Here is a 26,957-nt window from a genome sequence, read left to right on the forward strand (position 1 = left end):
TTTTCTAATAAGCCCAGCAGTAGTGACAAAATGTCCTTCAGCCACCAGTGATCCTGAACAGGCTAACTGAAAAATTACAAAAACTTTGAAAGGCAAGCTGTGGATGACAATAGCCATTCTATCCAATCACTGATGAGGATTAACAGAAGGGTTAATCTGCCACTATAGGAAAAGAGAGCACAATTTGAATGGGTTTCAGATAGCTGAGTAACTTTAAAGACAATAGAAAATGTGCTATAAAAGATGAGCAAAGTAAGAAAGGGGCAGGGGGAACTAGCTACTTTCATGAAAGTAGCAAATACAAGAAAATAAAAACTAAGACGTGTATGTGTGTTGAAGAGGTAGGATGGTGGGAACCAATATGTTACAGGTGTCCTTACAGATGTGATGTGACTTGAAATTCAGAGCAAGGAAAGAAGTCACAGTAGTAGTTGCTTATTATCAAAGCACTCTGTAGGGACACTATACAAACCAGCTTCCCCTCCATACAACAATCAAAGACAAAATACTAAAGGTAGTCCAGGGGTCCTTGCAGAATAACTAGAATGACCATATCACTGCATCTAAAAGAAGGGCACTGAAACCTTTAGGGAAAAGGTACACAAAGGGGATGCATTACCTACAAAAACTCCTGTGTAGTAGCTTAAAAGACTGAGAGAGAGAGAGAGAGAGAGAGAAATAGAGAGAAATAGAGAGAGAGAGAGAAATAGAGAGAGATCTCCCCTCAGTGTTTGTGCTATTGTGGGAGAAAAGGAGTAGAGAATAAAAGCAATGCCAGTCAAGGTTAAGCAAGTGGTGACGAGAGTGTCACACATGCCCTCAGACTGGTCACATGTGCACTGGGTGAGTCACTTGCCCAGGACTCCAGCACAGGGAAGGAATCTCCAGCACCACCCCTGGACAGAAGGAGAGCCTCGCTTCTACTTGACATTTAACCCCACACATTCTGCTTCCACTGAGCTTTATTTTCTTACTTGCGCTCATAGATGATGAAACCTCAGGCTTCGAAATGTGGCACAATAATCAATTTCCCCTCCTCCAAAGTAGCTACTCTTTCCAAATATGAGAAAATCCAACTAGACACAAATTCAATACAGGTTTCTCAAGGACAGACAGTCTTCTGAGAACTAAGGGGAAGGAAGTGCAGGAATTCTGGCAAATCATTGTTATCCTCAGCTAAACAAAGCTTTTCAAATTTTTGAAATCAATAGTTCATGGGAATGTGTTGTCAGAATAAGATAAATGTGTCAATAATATCAATAACAGCCTGCTGTTTGCTGTATGCTTTTGTGTCCCCATACTCCAAGGTCACTAGCTCATCAGGACAGCCACACTCTGCGAGGCAGTCATTTCCTCATTCTATACACAGTGCCCTGAGGTTTTTCCCAGCTCACATAGCCTGTGAGAAGTGGCACGAATATGTGATCCAGCTTTGTCCCATACCAAAGGCCAACAAGCTTTCCAACATACAGTTGTGCCTTTCTTCCCAACAAGAAGAACTAAATTCTTTATAAATAGGTGATGGAAGATATTGATCACTCACTAAATTAATACCAGAATGTTCGTGTTTAAATATTGAGTGAGAATATAAATTACTTGCACAATGTGGAGAAAAAGAACGGGGTAATCCACTGAAATTTAAATGGGTATGGGAGTCATGTGTAATGTAATATACCCAATGATTTTGCTCCCAATCAATTGCCTTGTTTTAACAGAAAATACTCCATATGCAAAGTTTATCATTAGAATAACAGAATCTCAAGATGCAATTCAAATACCACAAAATTATGAAAACAACCCTTTCCCTGTCTGCTTCTCCCACCCCACACACAAACTGTGCTTCATTTTAACAACTGTAAAATTCTCTGTGACCATACAGTGAAATTGGAAGAATACACCATTGTTAAAGTCTGGCTCAATAACATGTAAGAGAAATTGATATGAGACAAATGCCATCGGTATGATTATAAAAAAGTAAAAATGTAACTTCCCTTATTTTCACAAAACCAGACTTAGCATTTCTTCCTTACGGTAGCCACTTCCAGGAAAACTCAACCGTGTCAAGGATTTTTCAGCCATATCAGGTGTTCCGTTCAGGACGGTTATCCTTGTCCCAGCACTAGTTTTGAGGTCAAGGTGATGTAGTGACGCAGGATGTGCAGAGTAGGGCTGGCCACCCACATTTCCCCACCTCTCCCGCTGGCATCCACTGAGCCGGAGAGCGGTCCCCTGCAGCCTCAGTTGTCAAGCCTGTGCTGTTCTTGGCTGTCAGCTCTCCATGTTCGAGCTGCGGTGGGGCCTGGGGCCCCAGACTGACTTCTGAACACCACAACTCTGCTTCACACCTGTCTTCCCGATCACACAAACGTCTCTTGTACCAATCCCAACTCAGAACCACACAGGAAGGGGAATTCAGGAAACATAACTCCAGCTGAGATAGATTGACACATGACAAAATCACCGTAATATTTAACTATAAAACTGAGGCATTACTCATTTGAATGTATCCCATAGAATCTAACTGCCATAACAATTTAATATTCATTATCATCGATTTAAAAGGATTTAATGAACAGTTGGAAATTTAAATTGTGGTTTTTTTTTCTTTTTGAACTTATACTGCCATTACATTTCACCTATATAACTATTTCCTAAAGTAATATGTTTATTCTCAAAAGTTTTTTAAATCTATAATCCATTTCTTCAATGAGAATTTATAAATTACAATTTCATTCTTAATGTTACCCTTTAATACATAAAGCTTCTTAATTTTATAATCCAGTAATCAATCTTAAACCTTAAATTAGGAACTCTCATGGTTTACTCTTCTCCAGGATTGTCTGGACTAATCTTGAGCCTTTGCATTAAAATCAGCATTTTGATTAAATTGCCAAAATTTTATGGGGATTGCTTTGAATCCATAGACTAGTTGATCTACAGTCAAGTTATATCTTTATAATTGAGTTTCACACTCTATAAGTGTTTTATGTTCTTCCATTTGCTTAAGACATCTTTAATTTCTCTCAGTATATCTTGTTATATTCAGTTTAGAAGATCTGCAAATATTTTTATTTAGTTTTATGAATAAAAATTTATGTTTTTCCTGTGACCAGATGTTGTGTTAAACTTTTTCTTTGGATGGGTTCATAGTGAATGTTGGCCCTTGAATACTCTACACAGTTAAAAATCTACTTACAACTTTTGACTTCCCAAAAACTTAACTCCTAATAGCCTATCATTAACCAGACGTCCTGCACAGATAGTCAATTAACACATATTTTACATATTTTATATATATAATAAACAGTATTCTTACAGTAGAGTAAGCTAGAGGAAATAAAGTATTATTAAGAAAATCACAAGGAAGAAAACATATATTTACAGTTATATTTTAAAAAAATCAGCATATAATGGACTTTCACCTTTCACACCCATGATGCCCCAAGGTCGGCCATATAGTTATTGACCAACGACATGACTGAGCGAACACAAATACATGTAATTCACCCATACATGTAATACATTTATGTTTGCTCACACATGTTGATAGCCACTAACTAGAATTATAACCCCATCCAAATAAACACTTAAACAGAAAATGAAATATTTATAAGAAGGGCACGTTTTAATGAAATGAAGAGTTTTGTTTCAATTAGCTCACATATTCGTGGGTGAATGCTAGTTGCTGCTAGACTGTATAGGTCACCCAAGTTATTTGCAAATCCTTGACCCTGATGTTGTATCTACAGGAACCTTGTTTGCAGGAAAAACAATGTGAGAGAGAGAGAGGAATTTGGTTATGGCGGTCTCACTCAGTTATTGCCGTTCCTTCCATTCCGGGTAAGCTTTGAGGGCTTGGGTTGTGCCCAGCACTATTCTAGCAAAGAAAAAAAATTAGACAAGTTCAAACAAAACTTCTCATGTGATAAAGCTGAAATTGTAGTGAAGGAGTCAGACAACAAATGAGATTTTTAAAGTAAAATGTATAGTATGCTAAATAGTAGTGAGTACAAAAGAGAAAAATGAAGCAGGGAAGGAGAAAGAACAAGTAGGAGGAGTGAAATTACAGATAAAGTGGCTGAGATTTAGGTTAAAAAGTACACAATGATCTATTACGAAAAATTATTTTGAAAGTACTACAGCTAATAAATCAGTTAGGTGCTCCAATTATTTTGGAAGCAAAAAAATCAGAAACTAGCCACCTTGTCATGAGTAGCTATTATTTTGTCATCACAGAAGATTAAAACTGCCACACTGTTGAGGGCCCAGGAGGACGTTCCCCCAGGGTAATGTGCCAAGATAAGATTTCTCAGTGGCCGGATGAATGCCTTTCCTTGCAGAGTGCAAATGTGGAAAAGAATGAGGGAACCATGAACCAGAAGGGCCACACGCACTTTCTCAGGACACATAAATTATGAAATGAAGGCCCTTGGAATTGACTCCTTTAAACTCTGCACACCTACACACCATTTGGGAAGGTTGCTCATACAGCCGGGGCATGCCTTCCCCATGCTGAAGACTGCTGCCACCTACAGCCTCTCCTCTCCCTTCCCAGCACAGGGAAGGGCCTGGAGTCCCCGGGGTTGTTTCCAGACCCTGCAGACGCTCCCCGTGACAATTTTCAGTGTTTTCCAGATCAAATTGTCATAAGGGACAATTGAGTTCTATCAGTTCTGGGACTGGGGGAAACGGGACAGAATTGAAAGAGTCCATTTTGCATAGATGTTATCAAGCGTAAGAGGTAAAAATGTTGGAAAGTTGTGATCTGGACAACTCAACCTATGGGACTTCGAAGTCTGCCCTTGCACTGGGGGATGACTTTTCCTGGAGCATCTCCTTGGTCCCACCTGCTTCCCTTCTTCAGTTTCCTATGCACTCCAAAGGGTGGAGGAGATCTTAAACTTTCAGCATCAGGAAGAGCACAGCAATGAACAGCCATAAAGCTTGCATTTGGGTATTATCTACTGTATGAACAGCCCTTAGGGTTCCCAAAGTGCTCATGGGAAAGCCGCATCACAGCCCCAACCACCCTCTCTGGGCAGCTAGGGTATTTCAGGGCACTGTCAAGTTCGCCATGCCCAGCACGGCCATCACAGCACCCCCGGGAGCATCCCAACTGTGGCCTGGACCATGCCCTCTGGAAGCCCAGATTCTCCCAATCGAGTAGCTCGTTCCCTAGTAACACAGACGTGGTTTAATTGCCAGCCCTTTCTGTAATAACGGGTCTCTCCTAAAGCCCTCATTACCTGTGGGGTGCTGCAAAATCTTTCCTCCAGGCTTTTATGGGTCTCTCTGCATGAACTCAGTTGGTGTTGAGCTTCCATCCTGGTTTTTCTCATCAGAAATCATATCATAGAACAAGCAAATCTCAATGTAACAGCCCCAATACTTGAGTTATTTAAGACTTGAACAATGCTTCCTTAATACATTTTTGCTGGCAACTTGCAAAATAAATGCTTATTAGAACACCCTAATAACTACAGAACAGGAACAATGATAGACAAGCAAGCAAATTCAAAATATGTTAATTGGTCCCCACTGTCCTGAATCTTTTCATTATTCTGAGCTGAAAGCAATGTTACAGGGGCTCAGTGTTCCTCAATTCAGTGACAAGGCAGCATGCAACACAGCTGGCTCAGAAACAAAACACCTCCATTCTGATTAGATATTCGGTGAACACAGTGAATCCCAGGACAGAAGTGACAGCTTGAGGGCTCACTGGGAAGGGCCTTAGGTTGGTGCTTTAGGTGTATGAAGTCAGTCAGGTTTGAAATATCTGAGTAAAGAAGAGGGCCACTGGCACTGAGTTATCTATTGGAAACTTTATTTATGACCAAAAAGTTTCCTGCATTCAACTGGAACAGTTGCAATTGCTTGTATATCTTTTACAAGTGGAAAACAAGTCTGTATTTGTATGGTAGATGTTGCTTTAAATCCCGAATAGCTTTGTAATTAATCCTTTCAGGTCAGTGAGAATCCTCATCAGGACATTTCCTAACAAGTAACATAAATTTCTTCCAAGAAGTTGCTTGGCTGAGCTGTTGGAAGCTGGCACAGGAAATACATTTGAAAGGATTGCAAACAACGGGGGTTTCCTGGCTGCAGGCCCTCCCTGTGGGGTCTTTTATACTGACACAGTTTCCAGGAATGAGTGAAGAGTAACGTTCTGTATAACTGACTTTTCTGCACAATTGGTGTCACCTCTTCATTGTGCTAAATTTTTGTTCTAAATTTCAAGACTTGTTTTAAATTTTATTTTTCAATTGCAGTTGGCATCTGATATTTGTTTCTGGTGTGCAACATGGTGATTAGACATTTACGGAACACGATGATCATCCCAATAAGTCTAGTACCCATCTGGCACCATACACAGTTACTACATTACTGACTATATTCCCTATGCTATACTTTACATCCCCATGACTATTTTTATCATTGGCAGTTTGTACTTCTTAATCCCCTTCACCTTTCCGCTCATTCTCTCACCCCTCTCCCACCTGACAACAATCAAGATTTAATAACCAGAGAATATGGAATTCAACTTGATTTTCCTGCAGGTCACCCAACAAGTTGTGCCCCAATCCATGCCATACCCCGCCCAGGCGTTCTGTTTTCCCATCACGTCCATGCCCACTCTTGTGCCAAAGCTCCATATATGGCAGATGCTTTCTTTCTAACTGCCCTTCCTGAGTACCTCTGAAACCTAACCATGCCTTCTCTGTTACTTTTTGTGATTTATTGGAATTCACCTCCTTATTCTATTACTGGAAATATCGCTTAATTCAGCATCTTCTCATCTCACATCTCTCTCATTTAAGCGAATTTTAGAATGCACAGTTGCTTTACTTTCTTAACAGTGAAGCATCACTACCTCTCTGTAAACTTAAAAGCTGAAGGACTCCCTACTGAGTTGTTTTGAAGTCTTCTGTTAAGTCATCTTTTAAAAAAAGTCTTCAATGTTTTTAAAGCATTTGACATCATTAAAAAAAGGCTTTCAGAGTCTGTAAACTTGCCCTCCATTTATACTTCAGTTTCCCCCTTTACTTGAATTGTCTTCCTACTTTGGCAAATGAGAAGTGTTAGCATATGCATTAAAAAGCCTCATTTAAAAAAAATATGGAAACATCATTATCTCATGGATTTGGAGGTTTCTGTTGCCAAAAAAGCCACATTGTTGTGTCCCTTACATAAGAGGTTCTTGATGTTCTCAGTTTCTTAATTGTCCACTTTTCAGTGATTGCTCCTTAATTCCTCCTTTAAAAAATAGCATATTTTAATAGTTTTATCTGCTTCCAGAGCTTGATAATGTAAGTTTTACTGATACGTAATATTTTGCTTTTAGATTTTTGCAAATTTTCCATCACACTAGAATTCTGATATGCAGAGGAAATGTGGCTCATTTGCAGTGCCATCTGCAGGGGCGACCACATGTCCTGGTTTGGTTGAAACAGTCTCCATTTGCACAAGTTGCCCCAGCATCCAATCTGGTTTAGATTTTGGGCTAGATTATTTAGTTTACACATGAAGCTTTATTATTAATAGTTATATTAAGATGATCTAAGACGGGTAAACCAACAGTACTTCAGGCTTCTGCACTAGTTTCCTCAAGGTGTGTGAGGTGTTAATGCAATGAGTAGAATTCTCATTTCAACACATGGTTAAGTTTGTGAGAAGACCAACACCACCACCCTCTTCTTCCCAAATCTTTAAGTAAGCAATATAATTAGCCCTTCCTTTCAAGCACAGTGGGTAGGTCAATGGATTGAAAAGGTAGAAATGTGGGCAGGATGGCAGAGATGGCTAATTCTTTCCTGTGCCCAGTGGAGGTGGGGAAAGTGCTGGAAGCTTAGGCTCCTACCAGCAGCCGGTGCCCCAGACCAGGGCTGGTATGTGGGTCAGTGGAGGGCACCGGACTGCCTCCAGCAGTGGGAGAGAATTTCCCATAGAGCTAAAATCCCACTGGTAAATACAGTATTTTACCAGTTCACCAGATGCTTGCAGCAGAAAACCAATGAACTTTTCAAATATGGTTTGATTTTTTAATCCAATTCATAGAATCAAAGTAAAACTTTTAGATATTCATTCTGTCTAAGCTAACACTTCTAATTTTACTTTAAATGGAGTGCTAATTCAATTAAGAAGTGAATACTAAAAATAAAATCATTTATTTTGTGGTAATAATACAAATTTTAGTGGAGCACAGCATTGTGGGTTTAAAAAAAGCATAGACTTCTTATTAAATTAAGAATTCATGAAGCAAAAAATGCATCTGGAATTCAGATACACAGGTAATTAATAACTGTTTCCCAATAAAGCTGCATGCAATATTGGAACAATGAAAATAGAAGCTTGAGTTTTCAAGATTTATATCTATTTATACAGGCATGCATGTTAAGGTAAATAAACTGGATTTTTTTTCACCTTCTGGCTATTATGAATAATGCTGCTATAAACACTGTGAACAAGTTTTTGTGTGGACACATGTTTTCATTTCTCTTGGGTGCACACGAGGAGTGAGACAACTGGGTCCTATGGTAGCTTCACGTTTAACCAGAGGCACTGCCTCTGTTCCAAAGTTGCTGCACCATCTTCATTCCCACCAGCAGCATATGAGGGTTCCAACTTCTCCACTTCTTCACCAACATTTGTTATTATCGGATTTTTGTTTTATTAAACCTGGCTTAGTGGGAATAAGATCGAGCTTCACTGTGGTTTTGATTTGCATTTCCCGGAGAACATTTTTGTAGTGAGGTTGGTGTTGAAAACAAACAAAAAGGCCTTCAGGATGAGAAAATGCACTTTCTCTCTTTGCTTCTCTCCTTCAGTCAGAGTTGGGAACACCTCAGCCTTAAAGAACTAGTTGGTAAATTAATCTGAGTTTCCTACGATGGTTGTGAGCACTTTTATAAGTGAGATTTCTCCATGTTAGTTGCTTGGTATTCAAGATCAGTTGAAAAATTTAAATTGAATTATTCAACTAATGAAGCATTCTCAAAATCATCTTTTGCAGCTTTTAGTAAATGGCAATAATTGAAAGCTTAGGAGAAGGAGGACTTACCAATTCATGCTCATTACAGCAAGAGAACTGGACACGTGAAATAATGAGAACTCAAATGTTATACAAGATTTCATTCGCAGTTTTATAATTTCTCTTTGAAATAGTTATCTTGACTCCAGAAAAGATTCTATCTTGCCTCAGAATAGAAAGAAACTGATTTGTGAGAAGGTCAAAAATTTTGCAGCTATATTTGGTGAAGAGAATAATAAGTAGATATCTGTTTTTTCTCATAAAATTTTTGGCAAAGAAAGATACACTGAATGGAAGTAAAATAACAGTGCCTGGGCAAGTATTTGGGCTAAACTACAAACTACATCATATATATATATATGAGATCTATCCAAAAAAAGTCCAGCCACTGTTAACATAACAAGAGTGGTTGGATGACTTCACTGTGCTAGTCAGTGGGGGCGGTACACACCACCGAGTGAGACTTTCTACTTGCGGCCATCACATTAAAAATGACTGAGCGAGTAGAGCAACAAATCTGCATTGAATTTTGCATTAAACTTGAACACTCCTCCATGGAAACTATTTGGATGATTCAGAAAGCCACAGCTATGGGCAACTGGTGATTGGCGGCTTCGTCATAACAATACTCCTGCTCATGCCTCACATCTTATGCAGAGTCTTTTGGTGAAACATCAAATCACCCAGGTGACTCAGCCCCCCTACAGGCCAGATTTGGTGCTCTGTGACTTTTGGCTTTTCCCAAAACTAAAATCAGCTTTGAAAGGGAAGAGATTTCAGACCATCAATGAGATTCAGGAAAATATGATGGGCAGCTGATGGTGATTGGGAGAACTGTGTGAGGTGCCAAGGTGCCTACTTTGAAGGAAACTGAGGTGTCATTGTCCTATGTACACTGTTTCTTGTACCTTCTTCTATAAATGTCTGTATTTTTCATATTACATGGCTGGATACCTTCTGGACAGACCATATATTTATGGTCTCCATTTTTTTAAATTTTATTTTAATTGTTTGAGAGCAGTTTTCTGTCTTTTACTCCCATTCTTTAGCAAACTTGCCTGGTGTTGATTTATTTGGAAAATATTTCCACAATTAAAGATACTATGAGTTATAGTTAATTAAGATATCAATAACTTTAAATTTAATAATCATAAAAATAAATTTTGAATAATGTTGTAAATAAGTTTATGAAAATGCTAAAGCCATGTTGAAAAAGATATATGATATGTATATCCTTCCCTAAAAACACCAGTGATATGGTGTATGAGAGACACAGGTGGCTAAGGAGCAGATTCAACAGCTACCTGAATTTATACCCAAAGTAATAATTTTGTTAATGTTGCATTTTAATGTTCAAATCACCAATAAAAATTTTTGTTTTTATCTTGGCTTAAAGCATATATATATATGCTCCCTTTATTTTTATAATTTTATTTTGGATACAATTTTTAATTCAACCATTTTATTCACAAATTTACGTATTTATAAAAATGTTTCTTTTTAACAATCCCTTTAACTTTCTAACGTGTCTTTGTCAATGATACACTCATTCAACTTTTAGTCAATGTTATCTTCCTTTTAAATTCTCACCCATAGGTCAGCAGAGTGAAGGAGTAAATGTTTGATTAAATATCTAATCTGATAAAAAATAAAAATAATAAAAACAACCTTGGTCTAATCTGACCCTTTAAGTAGTCTCCTTAGGCGCTGCTTAATCTCCCCAGGAAAATCTTTTCAGTGCCTCGGACTGACTCCCCTCCCACTGCTTCTCTCCCAGGGTAGTGTCCAGGGTAGTGTCCACTACTGGTAGGGAAAAGATCAGCTTCAGGCTTCTCTGGTCTCCAGGGCGATGATCTGGAAATAGTTCTTTCAGCCTAGTTGTTATGTACACCATGGGACTCCAAGGCTTCTGTCCACACTGTGATCCCGTGAAGCTTTGACTGACCCAGTCTTACCTCACCTTCTCTGGCAGATGCAAAGGAGAAAGCAGGTCAGGGATTGATAGGAGTGGCTAGAGCTTAACTGGATCATGGATTCAAGAGAGCTTCTAGACTGTCATCTCTCTCTAAACCAGTGTTCACTGAAATGCTTGTCTTGAGCTGAGGATATAATATAATATCCCTCTCATACTGTAAATCTACACACACACACACACACACATACACACACGAGTCCAGTGTCCCTATAGGCCTATGTACCTGCTGATGTTAAAGTGCCATAATAAAACCGAAGCTTGGTATAAAGTAATTAATATTTTAATGGACCCCCAAACACAAAGAAAATGAACTAAGATTAGCCATGGACATTAGGATTGGAAAAGAAAGACAGAGGCTCTGTGATCAAGACAGGAAAACCCTAGAATGAATATCACCCAGAACAGTGATTCTGTACGGGCTGTGAGACAAGTGCGGTGCTACCAGAGAGGAGATGAAACCTTCTATGCAAACGGCAGACGCCTATTTGTCAGGGATGGTCTGGGGACAGAAAGCATGGACATAGATTATGTGACTTCTCAAGGGTCTTTCTAATGATGCAATAAATATTCTTAAGAATAAAAATGGATCCTGGCAACAAAATCAGAAGATATGTCTTTTGATATATAGAGGGAAAGTGCATAGCTGTATGCCTGAGGACAAACCCATTGTTTTAAATCTGATGTTATTTAATGTGACTTCATTTTTCACTAAAACCAATAACAACTGTGATTTTTAGTCACTAAGATGCCAACTTCTTTGTGTTTCTGAAAATTTCCCCATTTTTGACCATTGATAGTATTTTGAGCTGTCCTTTACAGTAAACACACGTTTTTACATTTTGTGATAGACATTTTTGTTCATAGTATTTGTATGTGTTCTATTTTAAACACCTACTCTGATGTGTGTTTTACCTACACATTTATTCATATTGGGCTGTTATATTTTCAGTTGATTTCATAGGCGGACTTGATGCGCACTCCTACTACCAGGATCATGTTGAGTTAAAGCCAGTTAACCTGTAAGTAAAGGTGTCATGAGATGGAAAACATTAATCCTTCTAACTTGGTCAAAACTAACGAAAACAAATGGACCTGCTACTACTAATCATAGGTTTAATTTTCCACTCATATTTAAAACACACCTTTCACCTGTAACCCAACATCACCATTATTATTCATTCTTAAAAGTATTTGAAATGGGTAACATGATTTATGTTTCTAAAATTATATATATATGTATATATTTTTTTAACAGTAGTTGGTTGCCATTTAGGAAAATAAGGAATTACTTAGTCTACCAGAAAGAGACAAAATGTATATCTTGGGAGCAGCATGGCTAAGGGAAAAGGGAGAAAGATCAGGTTAGAATCCAGGCTCCACATGTGTAGTCTCAGGGGCCTTCCTTGGCGTCTCTGAGCCTTGGTTCTCTCACCTGTAATGTGGTTTCATTACCCAAGAGGCAAAAGCCCCCTTTCTGGGACCCCAAGGAGGTTCTTTCTCCATCATGTGTTGCAAAGCCAAATACAAAACCGAAAGTGAGCATTAATAGCAGAAGCTTTATTTAGTAACTCAATGGCCAGAGAATGGAGAAGTGGGAGACTAGTAGCTCTCAGATCAACCTCTCGTGGGTTTGGGACTAGAAGCTGTGGATATAGGAGGACAGAAATAAAGGGGCGGTCCAGGCAAATAAGAGGAAATGGGTGGTAGTCCTCTCAGAACCAGGGTCATGCCTTCTGTGTGTGTGTCCTTCTATGGTCCCCTCCAGTTGTCATCATAGTGATGGTCGACTGTCCTGGTGCTGGTGGGTGTGCCATTTAATAATAGATTATAAAGAGGTTTGAGGTCTTCTGGAAGGCCAATTCCATGGCCATTTTGGTCTAGGCCAGTGTTAACTGACTCCTTCTGGGAAGGGACCTATTAACCACGGGCCAAACTCTCAGAGCTAAACAGAGTTGAGGCAGAGCAGGGCACTAGCCAGAGTTGAGGCAGAGCAGGGCACTAGCCAGTGCACATAGGTGCACTGAGGAAGAACTGTTTCATAAGAGAGGACAGAGGTGGGGTTATATGGGGTAAAGCATGTATAGATATGGAAAGCTCCCTATGACTGTGTCTAGTACTCAAATATTGGACTAACCATTGCTAGAGGACATGGAAGGAAGTCAACAACTACAACAAAAGCCTCCTCAAACTGGGCTGATTTCAGTTGAGTATAAGGAAGAAATCAGTCACCTGCTTGATAAAATACTAGAAAACAAGAATATAGATACAGTGACTCCATCCCTAGAAAACTCTACATAGCAAATAGACAACTGTATAAAATAATAGCTATCATGAGTTAAGCCTTTACGTATATTATCTCACATAATCCTCATGAAAGTACTATAATGCACTAATGAATATCCCTACTTCACAAGGAAGGAAACTGAGGTTCATAGACATTAGATAACTTTCCCAAAGCCTCACCAGCAGTAAGTGGTGGAATTGAAATCTCCCCTGGATGGTAAGCTATCACCAATCCTGATACTGTGGACTTGCTCTGGTGACCTCCCTATTATGTCAGCCCAATGTTCCACAATTCCATAGCAATAGAGGAAATTGTGTAAAACAGCCCCTGGTGTGAGGAACACATATAAAAGTCTTCGTGTGCTACCTCTTTGCCATGGTGGTTCTGCCCAAATCTGCAGCCCTCAGCTGCCTTTTTGGGGACTGAAGCCCTGAGAAGCCTCCTCCGCCTCTCCAGGTTGAATTCATTTTCTTCTGGCAGAATGACCTGAAGGAAACATAGCCCATAAATCAGCACTGTACTTGTCACATGATAGATGTTGAAATAAGCATTGGGTTTTTTAAAGCAAATTCAATTTGGAAAAATATTCACCCTACATAACACTCTGGGACTAAGCAATCACCACCTCGTTGTTCATGCTCCCAAGTGATCGTAAAGGGTGTACTCCACAGGCTGATGTTTGTGGATCTGGGGAACTTGGCCAGGGTTGAGATAATAATAAAGATGATCAGTGCATTGGAAGGGAGAACCGAACTGAAACAATGCCTGGTGGTGATGAGGAGAGTCTTGTACCTACCTGTTACACAGTAAGAAGGTGATGAATGATTTCTTTCGTCTCTACTGTGAAAAAAATAACTCAGTAGAGAAACTGCAATATGAAAAAATGTTGGTCAGATATAAGAAGATCTTTTTATTAAGGAAGGTTATTAAAAACTGCAATTGATTAATGTTGACACGGAATCTCCTTTCTTGAATGACACATGTGCATCCATGTAGCTCAAAGAGTGTTCTCTGTCACAGCCCAGAGGCAAGTGACTGCCATCTATGTTCCCTAAGGTCCCTTCCATCTCTGTGCATCAAGAACACGTAAAATATCCTGTTAAGATGACCTAAAAGGCTTTGATCGGCTCCACTACCTCCTCAGATGTTTTTCTCAACCACCCTGTTCACTGCTGAACCCTCACACTTTTTAGCTGAATGTAGCATAAACTACAGGCTGCATAAAATAAGGGAACAAGTTTATGCTTTGGCAGATTATTCATATTATTATGTCACATGAATATGGAATGCCTTTCAACCATGAAGGGAGCAAAAATCTGAAAGATCAAACTAAACCTGAATTAAAAATCATGGTGCATGAAACAATTTCAAAAGTCACTATGTGTTTTCCCCACAGGTATGCAAATATCGCCCAGTTTATCCAATTGGCATCACTCAGCTGCTTGACTTCTTTTAATAAGGCCTTTATGTTGGATTCTGTTGTACCCAGTTCAGTGGTGTCATATCACCACCCAGCAACAGATCAAGAAAAAGCCGATCCTCTGTACTCAATTGTTAAAGAAGGGAATGAACGCTGGTTTGTAACTTTCTTTAAGTCTGTAATCTCCACAGAGGACAAAGCCAGTTTTATGAAGAGGCCACTTTATTAAGGGGATTGGGAGAATCTTTAGCATATTCCCAGGCACATGTGTGGGGATGGGTAACTTTCAATGCTACATGGGTAGGCACAGACAGACAGCCCATTCACAGGGAATGCTGCAGACTTGTGCAGGAAGTCTTCGTCCTGGTGTGTGATTGTGTCTTTGCTTGTATTCATGAAGTGTCTTTCCAGGGCCCACAGTCAGAGTGTGTATGTAGGGGGTTGGGTGATATGATGGGAGTAAGGCAGTTTGCATATGAAATTAGTCTTTCATGCTTTCTCTCTCTTTACAGTAGTGATACAACCTATCAAGGACAGCTGATTAAATAAATTGATTTAGTTCCATTTATAACTATTTATTGATTATTTATAAAGTGCATATTAGACCCTGAGCTGGGTGCTGTAGACATAAAAAATGAATAATACTTGAGATTTGACCTCCAATGGTCAATGATCTAGAAGAAGAGATCCACATAGAATATGTAGATACAAAAAAAATATTCCCACAGCAATCTTTTGCAGAAGGGGAAATGTGGACTTCTCACTTGGGGAGAGAAAGCTTTACTGGGAAATGATGGCTGCGCTGACTTTGGAAAGATGACTAGGTGTTTATCAAAAGCAGAAGAAAATGGGTGTCTTCTGCATAGAAGCTAATCTGCTTGGCCATTCTGCAGAGGATAAAGCTGAACTTTGTGACTAACCAATCTGGCATTTGCCATAGATCTCACATAAACTGAGCAAGCCTATGAGGAAGCGGGTGTTTAAGCAGTATAAGAATCTCAAGGGCTCTGTGTGGGGAGATCTGGAGATCCTCAGCAGCCATTGCTCCTCTGTGTAAAGGCCCAGGGATGTTGCGGCCCGGGGATGCATGCAGCCCAGGATGGCTGTGAATGTGGCCCAACAGTAAATTGTAAATTTACTTAAACCGTTATGAGATTTCTTTGTGATTACATGTTGCAATGTATTTAATGTGTGGCCCAAGACAACAATTCTTCCAGTGCAGTCCAGAGATACCAAAAGGTTGGACACCCCTGAAACAGTGTCAGTCTTTTTGCCTAAAGCTATAGAGATGCTTTCAGTGACTGTCTTTCTGGGGCTGGTTTGGGGATATGTGACACACAGGTCAGGGGTAGCCTGTGCTGGGGGCCATCACCTTGCCACCACCTCCAGCGAGAGGCTGGAACTCTCAACATAGCTACAACCTGGGTCTTCAACAGGATCTCCTCCATTTGCTGCCACCACACACTGATACCAACTTCAAGGGGAGGGCAGTGGGGAGCCAGGGCTTCCCTCATTAGAGTTGTCAGTAGAGCACACAGCCGTGTGGTCAGTGGTGGCTTTGAAGGGGTCACCTACCCCACAACTAGCTTATGGGGGAGGCCGCAGTGGGGGAAGGCTGGCAAAAACAGATTTACCTCTCAGGTAGAACAATAGCTTGGCTCAAACCCATGCAGCTATGAAAGAAACATGGAACAGCAGGGAGCATCACTGTGAGCAGCCAAATTACTTTAAAGTTTGTCAAAATCAGCAAACTGGGTAGCAACTGGGTAGTGGGAAAACTAAGCTTCATATAGCAGTAATTCTTCACCTAGAAATAATTAGACCATGGTAGTTTATCAAAGAAAGACAGCTGTGGAATCTCGGAGCTAAGCTCCCCAGTAGAGGCAGAGAGACCTGGTGGTGTTGGGAATGTCCATGAGGACAGTGCCTGACTGCCATGCAGAAAGAGCTGATGGAAAAAGCTTCTCCCGTCACTGTTAGCCTATCTTTTTCCAAGGTTTCCAAATGACCACTTGACTTTTTTCTGGTATCTGGACTTGTCTGATTACCTTTGCTAGATGCTAATTTTTCTCTACAAAAAAAACCCCCCAAAACCAAAAAACTAATGTTACATGTTCTGTGGCCACTGCTGAATAAAGTCTCTGCTATTGCAATGGTCCCCAACCTTTTTGGCACCAGGGACAGATTTCATGGAAGACAATTTTTCCACGGACCAGGGGATGAAGGAGGGTTTCGGGATGATTCAAGGGCATGACATTCAAGCTCACCTCCTGCTGTGTGGCCAGTTCCAATCAGGCCTGGACCAGTGCCGGTCCTTGGCTTGGAGGTTGAGGGCCCTCTGCTGCATCTAAGTACTGGGAGGCATGCGAGGCCAGCCCTCATTCCAGGAGGCTCTGCAGTCAGCTCCCACGTGGACCTTCACTGCCTGTCCTCCACTCCAATAGTCCAGGCCCAGAGGAAATCGACCTCTGATGGCCAGCTGCTAGGTAGAGCCCGAGGTCACCCATCCATCTGCTCTTTCCTGAAAACAGCTGTTTTGTAGCAGGGTCCCTGTAATTTGGTGTCAGGCCATTTCGCATTTACAGCATCTAGAGTAAAAACCAGAAGGACAAATCAGGGCTGTGCACACGCGTGTGTATAGGAGGCAAGGAGGTGAGAATGATGTGTTTTCCAACCCCAACTTAAACACCAGTAACCACCAGCAATGTATCCACACACCCCAGCTGGAGGAGCCTGCCATCTGCATCTACCCCATCATGCCTCCATTTCTTGACCAAGCACCTAAACACTGATAAAATGATAGGTCGCTGTCTTTACCCCGTTTTTGTTTGTCTTGACTGGCTTTCACACTTCCACATTTACTTACTGGTGCTGTCTGTCCCCTGTCACATGCAGGGTAAGGTGTCTGTCATCCACTCACAGCCAAGCTAGCTCACTTTTCCCTTCACTGAGAGTGGAGTTCTGTTGCCTGAGGGCTTTCATCAGTCCCAGGAAATGGCAGGCACTTACATGGGACATTAACTCTCCAGGCTGTCTCAGGGGTGCAGAGCACTAGGACTGGAATGCACTCAGCTCCCTCTTGGTTGTCCCAAAGGAAGAGGGGCCTCCCCACGTGCAGCCTTACTTAGCACCAAGGGGGCAGCTTTTAGGGCCCTGACTTTGCCTAGCTTTGGAGTACTTTCCCTTTGTCACTGGTATTAGTAACTTTCTGATCCACCATAGGAAATGATTATACCATTTTAGAGACTATGTAAGAATGCACCCCAAAGCATAACCATTGACTAAGTAGCAATGAAATGGCTGCATGTAAATGGCTCATGAAGTTCAGTCTCATCACTGTACTAGTAGTTGGTTCAGGCACCACAGTCCTTCCTAGGAAGGAATGATGCCACCGGTAGTGCAGCCGGCCACCTGCGAGAGGGTCTGCCATGACCAATGGTCATTGGAACACGAAGACCTTCTCAGTGGACGTGGGACCTCACACACTGCCCCCAGAGCCTTGTCCATACTGGTGTGTTTTTCATGCTGCCACATGAAGCCCATGAGGCCTTTTCCAAAGCGAGAAAGCCTGAGTCTGAATGAATGGGCTTCTCCAGGGAAGCAGTGGTTCCTGTTTTTCCAGAATTCTCAGGATTCTCCTCAGCACTTGTCATTGATGTCAACGGCAAGGAGACAGATATATGTCTCAGTGTGGTGACAGTCATCGCTCCCCACAAAACACAGTCATCAGCACAAGTAAAAACTTCATTTTGTCCTATTTCTAAGGAAAGTATTCTCTGATGTTAAAACTTAAGGCAATGAACATAAACCAAATTTTATGTTGCATATTTAGTTTTAAATTTTATATTCACGTCAAAAAATATTTATACTTTATGTTATGACAGGTTCTGGGAAGAAACAAGACATAAGAAAAGAACATAAAACACACAGAGAAAAGCACATACACACTCACACACACATCAGAAGTGACTCAGACAGACTTGGAGAAGCAATAGAAAGAGGCAATGACAGGCCTACCAGGAGACATGCTTTGAAATGATGTCACTGTCTCATTATTAGATCAATTTTCCCTTGAGGGTAAGTATCCTCTGGTAACTGCTAACATATCTGCAAATATCTGCCAAAAAAAAAAACAAACCCAAAAATGGTCTTAAGGATCCCCAGACTCAAATTCTTCTATTCAGACTCATTGATCAATCACAGCATCACTGAAAGAGTGGCAACTAGATATTACGTGTCGCTGGGTGTGGTGCAGTAAGAAGACACAACACCACCTGTGAAGTATCGTGCCACAGAGTCAAGCCTGACCTTGGACTGGAAGTGTAGACAATATAAGAATAACAGAAAAAGTCAAATCTCTCCACAGGGAAGTGATCAACCAATCTAGAGTGTGGGAAATAGCATAGCGCAGGTGAAAACGAGGAAAGGGGGGAGCATTACTGATTAAAAGAGATTTGAGAGACGTGTTAGTCACACACAATATGTACACCTTGTTTGGACTCTGGTTTTAACAAGCCAACTAATGAGATGTTTTTAGATAATTGGAGAAAGGTAAATATGGACTAGATAGTAAAAGATATTAGGAAATTGTTGTTTATTTTGATAGGTATGTTGATGAATGGGTAATAAAAGAAAAAGAAATTCTCATCAGTTCAGCAGCATTTCTCAAACTCAGCACTGTTAACTCTGGGCCAGATCATTCTTTGCAGGGGGGGCTGGCCCGTGCACTTAGGAATATTTAACAGCATCATTGCCCTCTGCCACTAGATGCCAGTAGAACCTCTGCATACACACCTGTCCAAATGGTGATAACCAGTCAGCAAATGTCCCCTGGTTAAAAATCATTGGGTTAGAAAATCACAGAGGTGTGTTGATGAATGAAGTGATATATAATGTCTAGGACTTGCTTTTAAATATGCTAGCAAAAAAAAAGTAGTAGATAAATTAAACTTGATTAACCATAGTTTTCATTTCAGTTGAAGCTGAATGGTGAGCACATTCTTAATACTATTCTCTCTATTTCTGTGTATGTTTGATTTTTAAATATCAAGCTGTTATTAAAGTCTAAGGTAGGATTGTCAATAGGTTCCTTTTAGTGCCTTCTCTCAAAGTTGCTTCACTGTCTTCTTGGGAAACTCCTTGCGGATATATTTCCCAAGGCCTGGAGTATAGTCCAGAATTCCTACCTGGCATCATAGGAACAGACCCAGTCTACTTCACTGCTTTACTAACCCATGTTGACAAAGCCCCAAGGCAGAAAATATTAGCTATAAACAAAGCGGTGAATACCTAGAAGTTCCCCCAACCCCTCACTAATACTACCACTAAGGAAGAGAGATACCTTCTCCTACTGCCTTATCCCCATTCTAGAAGAGGTTCACCTGGTGGATGGATAAGTAAACTTAAGGACTTTGAATCTCCCAGCTAACTAGAGAGTTGTATTAAAGTACAAAAATTTCACCACCCTAATCTCATCCTTTTATCTTTTAGTTCAAATCCCTGTTAATGGTGGTTGCCAGAGGGGATGGCGATTAGGAGACTGGGGAAAATGGGAGCGGGGTTGGAGGGATGGGTAGAAAGGGTGAAGGGATTAAGAAGTACAAGTTGGTAGCTACAGAATAGTTATGGGGATGTAAAGTACAGCATAGGGAATATAGTCAATAATATTATAATAATTATGTATGGTGTCAGATGGATGCTAGTTTTATCAGGGTGATCACTTGGTAAAATGTCCAATCCCTAGGTATACATCTAAAACTAATGTAATATTGTATGTCAATTGTAATTGAAAAATAAAAATATTTTTAAAAGATGGTGCAGATATATTGCAAATTTTTAAAAAGGTAAAAAAAATCCTTTTAAACTACAACAAACTAAAAGGGATGGACATAGGGCTACATTTTCCAGAGTATAGAGAAATAAAAGCTCAGGAAAATGGATAGGAAGGGAGACAGGGAGAGAATGAAGGACTCCAGCTCCTAAGGTGTGCAGGATGGAACAGAATTTACAGGGAGAGACACTACCAAAAGGGAAACTGGAAAGCTGGATGTTTTCTCAGCTATTTCAGTTTATGACTAAAAGTCCATTCTACGCCATAGAGATAGAGTCATTGAACTGACTTAATGGAAGACAATTGCTAGGTGGGGATATAGCGTAAGTGTAAAGCACAGTCTCTGCAGGTATGAGACTCATAATTTAGTGGGAGGGAGGAAGCTTACTTCCCTGGGTGAAACAGTCAGAGCACAATTAATGGTGAAGCTGCATGCCATTAGCTCCACATGGGGTTCAGCAGTTGGGTAAGAGTTGCTGTGAGCAGGATGAGAAAGCAAAGCAGCTGAGGTCAAAGCCAAAGTCTTGACAGAGGAGAAGAAATGTCAACTGAACCTCAAAGATGAGTAAGATTTAAATTGGCTAAGACTTTTCTCATGAGAGAAAAAGCAAGAGCAGAAGTATTCAATAAATATTTATTAAGAGCCAGCTATGTGGCTGACAGAGCCTTGAGGTTTGTATCCTGCAAAGGCTACTGTCTGGTATAAAATCAGGAATATGCACAGCATCTTTGTCAAACATGTGGGGACAAGAATGACTGGGGATGACAGCGTGTGTTCCAGAGAAACAGAACCTGTAGGATGTGTATAGAGAAAGGGAGTGAGGAAGACAGACAGACAAACAGTGATTGCGGAGACTGGCAAGTCTGAAACCGCCATGGAAAGTCAGCAGACTAGAGACCCACGGAAGAGCTCATGTTGGTGTCTTGAGTACCAAGGCAAAGCTCTGGAGGCAGAATTCCTTCTTCTTCAAGCGACCTCAGTCTTTGCTCTGAAGGCCCTCAACTGATTGAATAAAACCCACTTTCATTATAGTGGGAATCTGCTTTATTCAAAGTCTACTTATTTAAAAGTTAATTGTATCTTAAAAAAAACACACACCTTCACAGTAACATCAGGACTGGTGTTTGACCAAATATCTGGGTACTGTGGTCCAGCCAAGTCGACACATAAAATTAACCAACACAGGATGGGGTATATATAAGGGATCAATGGTTAGGTGGTGTGAAAGCCAGACCAGGACGATTCTTGAGCAGTCAACCAACAGGATTCTGGAGGAAGATTAGGCTAAGGCTGTGTCTTAGTAGATTGGAGACATAATACTACTCTGTCATCTTTACCTCACAGCAACCAAAGGCAATACCTTCACAACACTCCTCAATTGCTGTGTGGTTGGCACGTTGAACCCGAGAAACCTGTCCCGCACTCCGATGTTCCCACCTGTGTGCCATGCCCTACTCTGAGAAGCAGGAAGCCCTGCTTTTTAGCTTCCTTGTTGCTACAGCCCTAGATACAGATGGTAAAGGCACACCCAAAAGCTGTTTTGCATTTTGAACCACTTGGATGATTAGAAAGGATGTTTCGTTGCCAGTTTTGAAGTTTTTTAAAGCAATACCTATTCTCTGTTTTAGGTCGAAATAAGTAATGACATTGACTCTGAAATGCGGCTGCTGAACTTGACTTAGGAAGCAAAGCACCGTTGACAGCTCCTCTCTGCATCATGTCTCACTTTCTTCCAGGCAATGAACTGCACTTCCCTGCTTTCCAACCAATCACGGAGTTCTTCAGTCACAGCCTATGTATTATTAGCATTGTGCGCTAGATGAGTTGTAGGTGCTTGGGTGGGTATTTTTTAGTCGTTTTTTTCTTATATGAATACTTGTAAATTGTAAAAAAAAATGGTTTTTAATTTTTTAACAGTATTTAACATGAGGCATGCAAAATGGAAAAAAATGCTGTGAAAACCTACAGACAATTCTGTGAGAAATACCGGTTTGTGTTGTGGAGGTGTTAAGTCAGGGCTGCTGACAGCCACAATTATCCTAGGCCTGATGGAGTTTGCATTAGCAGATGCTACTTGAGGTTAGTAGACAGGAAGTTAGATGCTGAGACAGATGAAAATGGGTACAAATAGTGAATCCAGCTTTCAGACTGAATATAGATCCTGTTTTTCAATACCACAAGACCAGCATGGAGTTTCCCTTTGTTCTAGACTTCCCAAAACCCAGAATAATATTACAGCAATTGAAAATTTCAGATTCTTGCATGATACCTTGTTATGCTTATGTTCTGAAAAATATGTGTTATGGGTGTGTGGAAGAGTGAAATGATAGTAAAACACCTTTCCCCCTTTGGAGGGAATATGAGTATCTCTGAGGATCACACTTTATACTTTTTATCCCAGTCTTGACACTGGTGTCAGCCCTACACTTACAGCCTGTGGGCATGCAGGACAGAAATAACAACCGTAACTCTGTAATCAGCCATGTTGCTCTGAAGTTAGTCAAAAGGAGCATTAAAATTATGTGGAATTGTCTATAAATACCTCTCAAGGAGATACTTATATGTGTTCTGCACCAACTTTTCTTTCTCCTACCCCATTCCCAAAACCAAGAAATTAGTATCGGAAACATAATTTCCCATGGGGGGGAAATATGTCTTGAAAATACACCACAGTTTTTTCTCTTCATATCTTTCAACTACGATGTCCCATGCCAAAATAAGTTTTGCTCACTTTGTGTGACTACTACAATGAGGCCTCCTGTAGGGCCCCGAAAGGGGTATGTGTGCAGTATTTATTCCAGAAGTTGTTAATTTGGCCTATATATTTCTAAGACAGTCTATATACCATCTGAAATTATATGCAAATTTTTTCATGTGTAGAGTTTTCTTTTTTCTTCTTTTTTGTGGAGTCCACATATTTCATGAGACTCCATGAGAATCAGAACTTAAGAATCAGAACGTACCAAATTCTTCCCTGGTTCCTCCAAGTTCATGACAACCATGGTGAGCTTTGGGGAGGCCTCTGGACAATACCCCTTCAGTCCCCTGACACCCATTGAACCCCTTCACTGTTCATCCCACTGAATAGCCTCAAATCCAAAGTGAAGAGGAGCTAGCAGGGACCTGAGAGATGGTCAAATCCAAGTCATCGTTGTACAGTAGAGGACACTGAAGCCTAGGGAACTTTGGGGATTTGTCCAGGGTTCTGCATGTATACAGAGGAGCAAGAGCTATGGACAAAGGAAAGAGAATTTGGAAGATACAGAGTGGGGTTTGGGTCCCAGGTCCACCACTGTGGTCTTGGGTACTGTCAGACACCTCAGCCCTGGAGCTTTCTTTATCTGTAAAGTGAAGCTATAATGCCTACCTCCCAAGGTCGAGGTGATGGTTAGATGAAAATGTACAAAACACCCTGTAAACTGTGAAGTGGCTCACAACCGGAAGAGGCTGTTGTTAATGTAATGTCGTAACAGTAGGCTGGACCCTATCTGGAGCTCTTGCTACATACCCAAGTGCTGTGCAAAGCCCATGGAAATGCCAAACTCTTCCATGTTTTCTACAAAGTAGCTTGAAACATTTGCCCACGTTTGAGTGATTAGAAATAGTGCAGAGTACAAATTGCACTTCTTAATTAAAAAATAACTTTGATATTCAAATTCTAAGACTAATACATTTATTATTGTGGAGAAAGCTAATAGAACATCAAAAACATAGAAAATTAGTCAGAAGAATGAAATTAATACCTAAATATCCTAAACTGTTATTGTATTATGCCCTCCACCCCCAAACAAGACCTAGCTCACATTTTGCGAAGTAGTGCCATACAAACATTGTTGCTGTTCTGTCTTCCTGTGAACTTGTACATTCCTCTAAGACGCACCGTGGAGTCATAGAGCCTGTCTAAGCGCAGGTAGGAGCCTGGAGAAGGAATCCTTCCATTTGTAACTTTTCTATGGAAATTCAACACAGGCAACTACTTAAGATGGTGTGTGTGCTTTGGTTTTTAATACTTAATATTAACTTAAATAATATAACTTGAATAATTAAGTTATAACTGTTTCAATCCCCAATTTCAGGAATCCATTATGGTAATTCTGAAGTTCCAAAAATTTTGCCACTCATCAGAAACAAGTTAGGTAGACCTCCCTCCCCCTCTCCAGCCCCCTTTTCTCCCCCACACCGCTCCTTGTCCAGGCTACTCCTTAGAGGTCCTGCTGACTTAAGACAAAAGAATGAAGAGTGTAGAATTGTACAGTCATGCACCACAGGTCCCCTGGGCCTGGGGGATTCTGACCCAGTACTGTCGCATGTCATGAGGCTCACTGCAGAATGAGTGTCTCCAGTTCTTGCAGCTTTTGCCTGTGTTCCAGGGAGTCCACTCTATAGGGTACCTCGTGCAGTAGGGCTTTTAACAAAGACATGTTCCCTACATCCATGTTCTTGCCATGTGGAAGTGTGTGTGTGGTCAGAGGAAGGGAAAATGAACACATCCCCTAGACTGTACTCATTTGTCAGAACCTCTCAGCATCCTGAGACAGGCACTTCCAGACTCACGTGCTCTCCTCAGAAGTGGTCCTGGTAAAGCTGAAGACAGGACATGCACTGCCCAGGAATCCCTAGGGCTGGCTGGAGTGCAGAAGGGAAAAATTAAAACTGTTTTCTTTGCTCTTTGAACCTCCTTGACTATGTGTCTTATAAACCTTGGCCAACTCTGCCCCAGCCTGTGTCTTCTATCTTGTGTCAATGACCTGTCCTTCTTAAAGGGTCTCCTGCTGCCACTGTGTGGAGCAAGGATGCTCTCCAATTTACCTTACATCTATTTCCACTTCCAGTCCTGTTTTAAAGCAGGAAAAGTTAAGCAGGGGAGTCACGGGGGATAGGGGGTGGCTTGAGAATTCCCAGGGGTCAAGGGGTAGACTATAGTCATCATGAGAGACATCTCAAACATCTCTTTTAGGGAAAACTCTGAAGTTAGCATGAAGTTATCTTAGGCTTCCGCCTGCCATGCAATACGAATGTGCGTGTCCCTGAAACAAAAGCATATGTTCATACCACTCTACATCTGAGAGGCTGTTGGCTCACTTGTTTTGGAGATTACTTGACATCTTGCCCTAGCAAAATATTGACTTCTTTCTTTTTTTACTTCGGAAAAACAAGCCCTGCTATTTTCTAAATAAGGGAGGCAGACAGCTTCAAGAGGCTGGATCTAACAAAATATAGCAAGGCTGCCATCTGTCTCACTTAATGAATGGGACACTTATGATTGAGAGGAATTTGTCTTCATTAGAATCAGCTAAAATGTAGGTTGCAAAGCGGAGGAAAACTATCATGCCTCCGCGGAACTGATTATCAAATAGAGACCAAAATTGCTCTTTTCAACCTTTGCAAATTAGAAAGGAATCTTGCCAAGAATTAACACATCTTTATTTCAGACCTAATTTAAAAATGTATAGTATCATAAAATGTGGGCTCACTATGAAATGAATATTCTGGCTAATTATTTCTTAAAGCAAACACTAATTTATCATTTCTGATTTACCTTAGTAAGTAACTAGGCGAATCCTAACAGTTGATTAGAATTCAAATGTTCTAACTTGATATTTTAGCCCAAGGTAGTAGTAACTGTTTTCAAGAGATCACTGAATTAAGTAATAAAAATACAAATAACTGATGTTTTTAAACTTAGCAACTTTGAATATCTGTATTTTTTTAACATTTCCTTCCCATGGAAGAGTCATCTGTAATTTCTGCTGGATAGAAGGTGTGTGGAAGTGTGTACAAACCTTGTGCAGATATTCATGACAAACAGGCCCACAACTTAAGGGTGTGATGCCTGAAAAAGAGAACTAATGAAGGAAAATACTACTCATGTAGCGGCATGATATGCGATGCAAAAAGAGAGCAAATCTATTTTAAATATTAGAATGTACTTATTGGAAGGAATGCTCCAAAAAACAGAATTCTCAAAAATTTTATAGTTTGTGGGTGGCATCTCTCTTTACATCCTGAAAAAACTTTATTGTGGGTTGAGAAAAAAATGTCATTTGTAGTAGATGGATAAAACTGATGGATGGATGGATGGATGGATGGAAGGAAGGAAGGAAGGAAGGAAGGGAAAGAAAGAAAGAAAGAAAGAAAGAAAGAAAGAAAGAAAGAAAGAAAGAAAGAAAGAAAGAAAGAAAGAAAGAAAGAAAGAAAGAAAGAGAAAGAAAGAAGAAGATGGATGGCAGTGGTGTAAATAAGATAGAGGTCTCTATCTCTTCATATTTCAAAATTCTGGAGATAGTCAGCAAAGAGCTGAACTCGGGATCCAGGCTCCTTCCCTCTTGTGGCTTCATTATGTGTCCTGCCATTCTCAAAGTCATAATGAGTCAACATGGCTGCCAAAGTTCCAGCCATTGCTTTTGTATTCCAGGCAA

General features: G+C 40.6%; 1 protein-coding gene across 1 annotated transcript in view; it reads left to right on the forward strand.

Annotated features, from left to right (window-relative positions):
- The window catches only part of NKAIN3 (sodium/potassium transporting ATPase interacting 3), a 535,660-nt gene extending 509,027 nt beyond the window's left edge, over positions 1–26,633 (forward strand). The window contains exons 6-7 of the mRNA XM_045860759.1: positions 11,953–12,022; positions 22,167–26,633. Of these exons, the coding sequence (XP_045716715.1) occupies positions 11,953–12,022; positions 22,167–22,176 (80 nt within the window). The 3' untranslated portion in view covers positions 22,177–26,633. The remainder of the gene's footprint in view (positions 1–11,952; positions 12,023–22,166) is intronic.
- Positions 26,634–26,957: the final 324 nt, after the last annotated feature.

The sequence above is a fragment of the Phyllostomus hastatus genome, unplaced genomic scaffold (assembly GCF_019186645.2).
Source record: "Phyllostomus hastatus isolate PE091 unplaced genomic scaffold, TTU_PhHast_1.1 phas_scaffold_21, whole genome shotgun sequence".
NCBI classification, from domain to species: Eukaryota; Metazoa; Chordata; class Mammalia; order Chiroptera; family Phyllostomidae; genus Phyllostomus; species Phyllostomus hastatus.